The following is a 10,892-nucleotide window of genomic DNA, read 5'->3' as shown; positions in this document are numbered from 1 at the left end:
GGCTGCTAAAAGTATTTTGACTAAGGTGAAATTGACTGAGCAGATCTTACTTTCTTACTTGTTGCTTACAAATCCTCTTTCTTTTGCATTTATGTGACCAAAAAGTAGCAAAAAATATACTCACCAAAAATGTTATGCAAACCAGTATCGCTGTTACAGATCTACATGTTTATGCAGGTAGGATATGGCTGAGATGAAGAGTTAAAAAATCCATCTTGAAGACAGAAAAAACTCTTCACTGGTCCCGCTGATTCACAACACCTGTTAAACGTCAACAAGTCTTGATTGCTCTTTTCTGATGTCTTAATCCAGAATGCATCTAAATCAATCCTAAAGTGACAACAACATTCAAACACGGCGACGGATTCATGAGCATTGCTTCTTTTACTGAAGATGGACAGAAACAACAATCTGCATATCTCTCTCTTTATGTCCCTCTGAGATGAGGGACAGAGGGGGATTTATGTTGAAGCCCCACCAGCTTACATTTACCCAGATTAGCACGAGGCCTGGATGAAAGAAAAATAAGATAGGAACAGAAGACAGCGAGACCAAACCTATCCACCAGCTAAACATTATGGGGGTCCACACCACATTGGTCATTATCTCCCGCTCCACGGGGATTACAGCCATGCCAATAGGAGCCAGCTCAGTGAAGGTGTCTAAAGATCTGTTCTCTGACCTTTTCCTGGGGCACTGACAACACCATACTCTTTCATTAATGGAAAAAACTATCTATTGATCCAAAAACCTATTTAGATATTATCTTCCTCGTGAATAATGGATGTGTTATAACAACTGAAGCTCATGTTCTCCAGTTTCCATTGGCTACTAAAGTGAGAGGGTGGCGTCCAGCCAGCAGCTGGCACAGGCGTCTGGCCAGCGGTGAGTGTAATTGGCAGGTGCTGGGCTGGTGTTCTGGCTGAGCCCCAGTACTTAATGAGAGAACATCTCCTCTCCTCATTGGAGAAAAGCCACCATTCCATCTCTCACTGATTATGTAGGACAGTACAGGACAGGATTATCTGGGTGCATCTGCTATGTAATGCAGTGGGCTCCTCTGTCAGTCCATCTCCCAGAGACTGTTGGGGAAGTAGTGAGAGAAAAGAGGAAGAGGATACAAGAAAGAGCAGATGGAATGAAGTATAAAGAGTGAGAGAGGCATGTTGCCCTCATGAACATTTAGGGCAAGACACATTACCGATGAGCCCTAAGAATAATGCCTCAACCAAATTAGTTTCTGAGAAACCAGACTGTTAAGTCCTGTTCAACCTCAAGCCTTAATGCTCAAATCAGCTTTGTTTTTCAAATCCGTTTTGGACAACTGACTGTCCAACAGCAAGTTACAAGTGACTAAATGGATTTGTGTGTATTCAGACAGCAGTCAAGGCTATGCTAGTTGTCATAGTAATGACAGGTGTATGCGCAGTGATGTAGGTTGATTGGTGGTGGTGATTGTGCTTCCTATCACTCAGAAGTTATGTAGCAAGGTAAGGTGACAACAATGTCTGCCATGGACTTTCCCAGTTGCTTTGAATATTCAACATCATTGGGTAAAAACACTGTTAATTCCTCAAAGGATACAATTATCCAACTTTCAAAACAAGTCCCTTTTGGCTAGTCACAGCAGTCAACTAGATAGCTAGGTAGCTGTTTAGCTAGCCACAGCAGTCAACTAGATAGCTAGGTAGCAGTTTAGCTAGCCACAGCAGTCAACTAGATAGCTAAGTAGCTGTTTAGCTAGCCACAGCAGTCAACTAGATAGCTAGGTAGCTGTTTAGCTAGCCACAGCAGTCAACTAGATAGCTCGGTAGCTGTTTAGCTAGCCACAGCAGTCAACTAGATAGCTCGGTAGCTGTTTAGCTAGCCACACCATTCATTTAGATAGATAGGTAGCTGTTTAGCTAGCCACAGCAGTCAACTAGCTAGCTAGGTAGCTGTTTAGCTTTCTAGCACATTCACTCGTTTGTTTGTAAACAATTAACAAGCTAGTTAGCTACCACATGTTCTTGTCAAACTGTCAAGAGAGTAGCTATCAAGCAACAAAATATCTCAAATAACAGTCTTAAAACCACTTGAGGGCAAATAACACAGATTTGACCATTCAGACACAAGTCACATGGCCAGGAATCAGATTTGTATCTGACTTTAAATGTGGCTTGAAACATCCGATTCCATGTGCTTTTTGGCTGTTCAGCTGTTTGACTGTTCAAACAGATTTGAATTGGAAATGCAAATAAATAGAATCTGGGTCACTTCAGACTGCCAATGTGATCACGGCTTTAGTAATGAACCTGTCACACACACACACTTGGGGAGACATTGTGGATCAATAGCCCTGAGCCCTCATAGAAATCTCATGTTTTATGAAACAGATAGATATAGGTATAGGTTACTATTCTAAACTAAGGAAAATATGATTACGCCTAAAGGAATCTGGAACTCTGTTTGGATACAATGTGAGGTCTGACTGATGACAGCTTTTGAATGCATGAATGAATGAGTGAGCATCAATACAGAACAACTCAAAGCTCATTGATGTTTGAGTGGATTTATCATTAGGTCTATTTTTGATCTGTCTGTCTTGTGCAGGGCCATCAGTTAGCCTTGTGGAGACGGCAGTAGGGACTATTTCAATGATGTGTTAGTCCTGGTCTATGCTGCAGTGGCGATTATCTGGGATTAAGCTTCTCTAAGCGCTCTTTTGATTGACTCAAATCACACTGGCAGCTGGCTAAGGCCAATCTCTCTTTTCCCGTTGAACATTACAGACCCCAAGGTTCTCTAACCTAGGCACCTTAGAGCTTAGGAAACCATGGTTACTAATAGCGAGGGTGAGAGCCAGTGTGAATGCATTACTAGGATCTAGGCTGTTTTAAACAGAAATAATGGGTTGGCCTTTATTCTCCTTCAGTGCCTCCAGGACTGCAGTTGAGTACATTTCAGGTTATGTTTCATACTCACATTACACGAGTTTGACCTAAAACACATTTTATTCGCTGTCTGCCTATATTGACCTGCGCCTCAAGGCACAGAAGAAGAGGTCAGTCTGGACGATTGAGGCATTTTCTTTTGCAAACAAAATGAGTGTGCCCATATGAGCGTGCGTCTGTGTGCTTCATCCCCAATTTGATGCCCTCAAATAATTATATAGGCTAATCCAGTGCAGCAGTGGAAGCTGCTGAGGGAAGGACAGCTCATAATAATGTCTGGAATGGAGTCAATGGAATCAAAGATGTGGTTTCCATGTGTTTGATACGATTCCATTTACTCCATTCCAGCCATTATTATGAGCCGTCCTCCCCTCAGCAGCCTCCACTGCAGTGCAGGTTATTAGTATTATTATCTGCTGCATAACTGTAAAGAGATGTAAGAACCTGGCACTTTGATAATCCCACAGATGCCTGCAAATACAAACACACACACACACACAATAAGAAAGCGGATGTGATTGTTTGAGACAGGATGGACCTAGAAGGACACAGGAGCAGCCAGAGAACACGGTGACTACATCTGCAATGCAGCGAGAGTACCACCATCATCACACCTGAGGGTATCCTGAGGCTCTCTCACAGCTTAAAAATACACAATATCGGGTGTTGTTGCCTAAAAATGGCGATTTGCGTCATAGTCCTTGTAACACAATCAGTGTATTCACTCCAGAAGTCTTTAGAAATGGTAGTTTAGAGTTGCATTCAACCTTGTGCAGACCTTCTTCTTTTCTGAAAAAAGTAAAAGTAATGTATTCAAGTAAAAAAATAAATAAAATGAATGGTTCGATTGAATGGCCAGAACACTAATGGTCACTTCCATCTTCTGCAGTCAAATCAAATCAAATCTGCTGCTCTTTCATAGTACTCCCATCTATACAGTACTGAAGCTCACTGTTGCAAAGCTTTTCCTCAGTCCCCCATGAATCACACTACATGTTTTAACCATCATCCCAATCAATAGCAAAATCCCTGGAGCAAAATTCAATCTCGCCTTAAGAAATAGTTGTAGCAGATCCAATACCAGAGAGTGGTTCAGTGTTTCACAAATAATCTTACTGAGAATATTTGAGAATTCCCTTCATATCCTGTTATCAAAGCATACAATAATAATTCAAGAAAGTCTGGCATGAGGCTTGCTCATAGATACTGAAAATTGAGAATTTTCTAAATTCATGATTTGACTATCATCTAGAACTGGCACTCCCACCTTTATCATGAAGAGGGCACAACAAAACCTATTCCCCCTCAGGAGACTGAAAATATTTGGCATGGGTCCTCGGATCCTCAAAAGGTTCTACAGCTGCACCATTGAGAGCATCCTGACTGGTTGCATCACTGCCTGGTATGGAAACTGCTCGGCCTCCGACGCAAGGCACTATAGAGGGTAGTGCGTACGGCCCAGTACTTCACTTGGGCCAAGCTTCCTGCCATCCAGGGCCTCTATACCAGGCGGTGTCAGAGGAAGGTCCTAAAAATTGTCAAAGACTCCAGCCACCCTAGTCATAGACTGTTCTCTCTGATACTGCATGGCAAGCGGTAATGGAGCACCAAGTCTAGGTACAAGAGGCTTCTAAACAGCTTCTACCCCCAAGTCTTAAGACTACTGAACATCTAATCAAATGGCTACCCAGACTATTTGCATTGCCCCCCCTTTTATGCTGCTGCTACTCTCAGTCCTTATCTATGTATAAGTCACTTTAATAACTCTACCCACATGTATATATTACCTCAATTACCTCGACTAACTGGTTCCCCCGCACATTGACTCTATACCGGTACTCTGTGTATATAGCCTCGTTATTGCTATTTTACAGCTGCTCTTTAATTATTTGTTACTTATATTTCTTATTTTTGTTTGTATTTTTCTTAAAACTGCATTGTTGGTTAAGGGCTTGTAAATAAGCGTTTCACTGTAAGGTCTACTACACCTGTTGTAGTCGGCGCATGTGACAAATACAATTTGATTTGATTTTTGAAGTTGTTATTCTCATGCAATCCAACAGGTGGCGATAGTCAGCACAACATAATTTGTTAAACCAGACCAGCGAAGAAGACCATTATTTCATCAACTGTCAAGATGGCTGCTGTGTACATGTCAGCGAACCGGTCCGAAAATGCTTTTAGTACAGTTGATATGGTGCCAGAGTGGGCACAAGAAGAAGTTAGCACTGGGGTGAGGAAATGTAATATAGCACTGTTCACTTTACATAGGTTTGAATGCGTTGCCCAAACTGAACACAGAGGCATTTACATGCCACTTTATAGCTAGCTATAGCTAGCTAGCTAACAATGAGACTGCAGAAGCGCTCGCCATGTATGTAGCTAGCTATAGCATTTTACAGCTGATTATGTTGGTAGCCAGCTAGCCATTACCGTTTTTTCTACATAATGTCTTTGGGATTATTTTCACATAAATAAAGCAAAAATGTTGTTCTGATTCTTCATGTCTAATCGCAGACTACCATTATGGCAGTAGAGTTTGATGGAGGGGTTGTGATTGGCGCGGACTCCAGAACAACAACAGGGTAAGTTACTTTAAATCAAGCAACTGTGTCTTACCCGGCTTCCTGACCTAATAGAAATAGATTACTGATTAAGTCGTCCTCTATTCCATTGACATTTTTGTGTTTAAAAACTCTATAACTAGAGCTGCCTAATACTCCCAATCGTTATTTTTCCCCCAACTGGTTGTAGTGCTTACATTGCCAATCGAGTTACTGACAAGTTGACTCCCATTCACGACCGCATCTTCTGCTGCCGCTCTGGTTCTGCAGCTGACACACAGGCTGTTGCTGATATAGTCACCTATCAGCTGGGCTTTCACAGGTAACACACCCCATATGGCTATACCTCTACACAAAGATCAAAAACTCTTCAGCACAGCTATATAGTGGTTATCTTCATACCACTCCCAGGATAAAATAAGTGCTTTGAGAACTATGAAAATATTGTCTTGAGTGTCTGATTCAAGTTTTAATGTACAAGCACAGTGAAATGCCTTTCTTGAGTGTCATTCTATATTTATTCACTGTGAAATATCTCTCCCTCTGTGCCTGCTGCAGCATTGAGCTGGATGAGCCTCCACTTGTGCAAACGGCAGCCAATCTCTTCAAACAGACATGCTACAGATACAGAGAGGAGCTGATGGCTGGCATCATTGTGGCTGGCTGGGACAAAAGAAGGGGTGGACAGGTGAGTTCTCAGCATCTGTATTTGGATCATACACTCCAACCACTTTCCCCCCACTGTCTCAGAGAAATGTGTAGGGTCATTCCACCGCGAAAAGAAAGGATTTTAGAACAATCTGGGATGGTGGTGGGCAGGGTATAAAATTAGCACCTGCCAAATGTGGGAAGATCTGGGTATTGGTGGGTAAGAATGTCTGTTTCACCAGCCATGTTGGTCAATTTGCAGGGCTCTACAGTGAGAGCATTACATTCGCAAATAAAAAAAATAGTAAAGTATGAGTTAGGGTTAGAAAAATTCTGCAGTAGCTGTTTTGTTTCATTAGATATTAATTACACAAATAAATAGGAATACTATATCCCACCTCGCACAGGAACACTGCCTGACAGGGGAGCTGCTGTGTGCAATGAATGAAGAACTGATGGATTCCTTTTTGAAAGCACTGCCCACAGGCATAAAAGTTGGTCTAATTTAGTCAAAAGTCTACTATGTAAGACTTTGTCCTTATGTTTTTTGGCAATTTACATTTAGCCCTCAAGCTCAGTTGTTTTTCAATGGTAGTTTGAGTCTTCTGCTTCAACTGATAGTTTAGACACACACTAGTCAGATCTCAAATTGTGACAGGAATCAAGTGGTGTCGTTACCATGGTAAACTCACACCCTTAAAGGGGCAGCAAAACATTTTGTCTCTGATATTTTGATTAAAAGACTGAGGTCACCAAAAATAAATGGAAATTGAGCAATATACCACATTACTTCTTACTAATACATTTCTTGTTTTAGAAACATTACAAAGCATGGTCATCCGTTTTGTGTTTTTGATGTAATTATGGTGAAAACATATTTTGGCTGGTAAAAAATCCTAGTGGCTGGTAGATGTATTTTTTAAATCTACCTACCACAGTGGCTGGTGACCAAAAATGACATTTTAGGCCATGGTGGTGGGTGTCATGGCTTGCTGAGATTACATGGATTGACTCTCCAGTGACCCTTCCCTCTCACCCAGGTGTACACAGTCCCAATGGGAGGTATGATAGTGAGGCAGCCAGTGTCAGTAGGTGGTTCTGGCAGCTCCTACATATATGGCTTCATGGATTCTAACTACAAGCCTGGGATGACCAAGGAGGAGTGTCTTCACTTCTGTACCCAGGGTGAGTAGGACCAGAGGTTGACAGTCTAGCACAGTGGTGGGTAATTCCAATCCTGGAGAGCCACAGTGTTTGAAGGCAATTGTTTGAGCCCTGAACTAACAAAGCTGATTGAAATATACCTAATAGCGTTGTTTAAAATGTAAGACCTTGATAAGTCGATTATTTGAATCTGTTGGGAAGGAACATTTGCCTGTACAAGCACAGCGGACCCTGTAGCCCACCTATGATCTTTACACTGTCATTAGGCTGTTTCAAATCTCTTCAACTGCTGCTTTTCTAATCTCTCTTCCACCATATGTCATGACAACTGAACTGAAAATACTTGATAGTCGGATCTGTAATATGTTGGTTGTCGGGTCACATCTAGGTGTTAATGTCCCTCTCTCCATACAGCCTTGGCACTGGCCATGGAGCGGGACGGTTCTAGTGGAGGAGTGGCTCGTCTGGCAGCCATCACAGAGGAGGGCCTGGAGAGACGGGTTGTTCTGGGAAACCAGCTGCCCAAATTCTCCAACGCCTAGACAAGGAGCAGAGGGGAAGTTCCTTTGCTGTGCAGACAACGCACCCCCTGTCAAGTCCATCCACATAAGCGCTATACCTAGTCCTGTGCAGTGTAGGACTTTGGAAAGCCATGTGTTTGTGTCTCATTTTTGTTTTGCAAAATAAGATTTGTCATGCAATAAAAAAATACTTAACCTTAGATACATTTGTGTTCCTGTCTCTCAGGCCTGTTTTGCATTAGCTATTATTTCTTGGAAATTGAGTGAAACTGCACACAAGACAGACTATAAAAGATAACTGGAAGAGATAATTGGCATAACATTTTCAGAGGTGATCTCACCTTCATTGCAGTGAGTTGGAAGTAGACTAAAGCACAACACCATTTCCAAGATGTATAGTGAGGAATGCAGACAGACACCACGGGGAGGACTTTTAACAAAAACTACCCCGAGAAATGTTGCATGCGCAAGTAATACGGACTTGATGAGGTGACGCCAAGGAGTAGATCTATTACGTTGATCTGTGTATTTTCCTCACGTGCTGCTAAATTTTTCATGGCACGCGCTCACGTTTTGCGCGGGACTTTGATATCGTTTGTTTGCAGGCTAGATTGGAAACAGTGGCTAACGTTAGCCTATAAAAATACGTTTTTATTGTAGGGCCGTTCTGGTATTGGCTAGGATACCAGGCAATAGTTTTATTTCAAGACTATTATTAATTGATTAAAGGTCACATTCTACATTAGTATTCGTATTTCAGCTGCTCTTCCCTCAGGGTAACAATGTGGCACCTAGCAGACAGAGTAACGTTAGTTAATAATAATGCTGGGCATTTTCCTCCGGTAGAACAACCAGAGGCAGAAGATGGTGATCAGTTCCTCTCGTTTGCCAAGTGAGTTGCTTATGCTGCAAGAGTTCAGGACGTATTATTTTTGAAAGATAAGCCATTATTTCAGGTAATATGAAGCTTGCTTTGTGTTGTATTCTTCACATCCTCAGGAGGTCCAAGGTTGTGCAGCGTCAGTGTTCAGAGATGGAGACTGAGCCTAGCCCTCCCCCACAGTCTAGCTCCTTGTCACAGAGTAGAGAACATTTCTGGCATAGGATTCTATGTCAGCCAAGGTGGATGTCCTCTTCACTTTCACCACCAACAATCTCACTCTTTTATAAACACATCAAGGTTTAGAAATGCTCCAGTCAAATTCTCTCTTACTGATAGAGGTCTGTATGCTGTTTGTTAGTGAAGTGTCTCCTGAGCCCACCACATCCTACAGCCCATTTCAGATGCAGATGTTCTCAAATAAACCTGAAGGACTAGTGAGTACCCTAAGACTTGGTAAACATGTGTTTCACTGTGGCTGTCATTTTTTAAATGGCACATCTTACGATTGAGGTAAAACGTTTTCAGATTTTTTGCCATTATGTTTACACGCAGGTTGGCGTGGACATGGCCGGATCACCTCCAGCAGGACAGAGAGTTAAAAAAGGGGGAAGTCTGGGTCTAGGAAAGCTACCCTCTCCAGTGGAACTGATGGGCCGGAAGAAGAAGGGGAGGACAGGGGGTGCAGCACAGGGCAGCCAGGTGGTGCAACCCAGGGTGGCAGCAGTGCTGCAGCACATTGGGGACCTCCGCAGGAGACAGAGCTCTATTGACCAGTAAGTGAAAGGTTTCTAATGCTAGATAGTGCAGAGGGGACATTGGAGATGGATGGCCTGAGCCTGTGGCTTGTTGGTATTGTTGGTTTTACTGTGCCATCAGGGTAGAATGAGGGGAAACTGATTTTAATTGGATGCCATGGGGGCAGAAATGTGGTTATACATTCAGTGCAGGTGTAAAGGACATCATGCTGCTTGCTTAGCGAATACCACTTCTTACCGATTCGGCCCATACCTGGCATGAACGTGGGAACTCTGCCTTGCTAGGACACGTGACCGCCCTCCTGAACCGTCTTACCAGTCAGCCCCACGCAAAAAGCTACTGTAGCTATTCGCTGGTGCAAGTGGGGACACTTCAGGCTGAGGATTAAGTTTCACACATCCCCATGTGCTACACAGGGATAGAAATCTACAAGGGCAACTCTGAAAGGCTGTTGAGTCATAGTATAATATCATAGGTGACTGAATAAAACAGAAAAACTCATTATTCCTACTTTTACGATTGTTGGTTGCCTTTGGACGATAAGCATTAAATATAGAACAGTAGTTCTTAAAATGAACCCAAACACGATCATGTCCCAGGTTGAAGCAGGGGAGTTGGTGGGGCTCCAAACCCAGGTGTAAGGCAGAAGAGGGCCATTCCCAGAGGCAAGCAGAGGACAGCAGCATGACTATCAGCATCACAGTGGAGAAGCAGGATGAAGCTACGGACTACCTCGGTCCAACCCTCACTCGTCCTTACACCCAGCAGGAGGTATGGACTCAACTCTCACTGACTGATATTGTATTTAAGAGTAACTGAAATTGAGGAAGCAAATGTGGATATCCCTTATTCTACTGTGATGTCTTTGCAGGGTCTGTTTGGAGGATTTGAACAAGCATCCCATCTGGCACCTGGAGGAAATCCGATGATGTCATTTGTCCTGGCAACTGCTGATAGACAAGCCAAGGGGGGTTGGCAAGGCCCTCGTCTGTCCCACAATGAATTTTGGGGCATTGGGCACACTCCAGAGGAATAATTAAATTTTTGTTACATTTCTCCAAAGCACTTGTAGAGTTCACATTGTAGAAGGGCTCATAGTTTGTATTGATCAGATTCAGAGTTTAAGCGATATGTTTTGCAATGTTACAATTGTTTTGTTCAGATTTTACAGCTTAAAAATGATGTACAACATTTGGTCAGTTAATTTTATACTGGATTGCCAAGCAATGAAAAAAAAGGAAATAAATACATAACATTGCATTCCAGTGTGACTAGTATGGTCTTGTACTGGGGAGCGTTATATGAAGAAATTAATTGGAGAAAAAAAAGGATTTGACTTGGCTGCTCACCCTGCTCCTGTTTTGACAGACAGATCCCATCCCTCTCCTCTGAGAAGTTCCCGAAGGGCTGGCAACGCGGTCTG

At 42.7% G+C, this 10,892-nt stretch overlaps 2 protein-coding genes across 2 annotated transcripts; both read left to right on the top strand.

The window, feature by feature from the left end:
- Positions 1 to 4,996: 4,996 nt before the first annotated feature.
- On the top strand, positions 4,997 to 8,030 carry LOC139552588 (proteasome subunit beta type-6-like). The gene is made up of 6 exons (XM_071364459.1): positions 4,997 to 5,166; positions 5,451 to 5,518; positions 5,688 to 5,819; positions 6,056 to 6,185; positions 7,186 to 7,330; positions 7,724 to 8,030. Exons 1-6 carry the CDS (start codon positions 5,071 to 5,073, stop codon positions 7,849 to 7,851), a joined length of 699 nt encoding a protein of 232 aa, XP_071220560.1. The 5' UTR covers positions 4,997 to 5,070; the 3' UTR covers positions 7,852 to 8,030.
- Positions 8,031 to 8,394: 364 nt separating this feature from the next.
- Positions 8,395 to 10,728, top strand: LOC139552585 (uncharacterized). The gene is made up of 6 exons (XM_071364454.1): positions 8,395 to 8,722; positions 8,830 to 8,952; positions 9,072 to 9,147; positions 9,266 to 9,486; positions 10,069 to 10,240; positions 10,341 to 10,728. The coding sequence occupies exons 1-6, from the start codon at positions 8,613 to 8,615 to the stop codon at positions 10,503 to 10,505; spliced, it is 867 nt and encodes a 288-aa protein (XP_071220555.1). The 5' UTR covers positions 8,395 to 8,612; the 3' UTR covers positions 10,506 to 10,728.
- The last annotated feature ends 164 nt before the right edge of the window (positions 10,729 to 10,892 follow it).

Source organism: Salvelinus alpinus, chromosome 24 (assembly GCF_045679555.1).
Source record: "Salvelinus alpinus chromosome 24, SLU_Salpinus.1, whole genome shotgun sequence".
NCBI lineage: Eukaryota > Metazoa > Chordata > Actinopteri > Salmoniformes > Salmonidae > Salvelinus > Salvelinus alpinus.
This window is presented reverse-complemented; position numbering and strand designations above follow the sequence as displayed.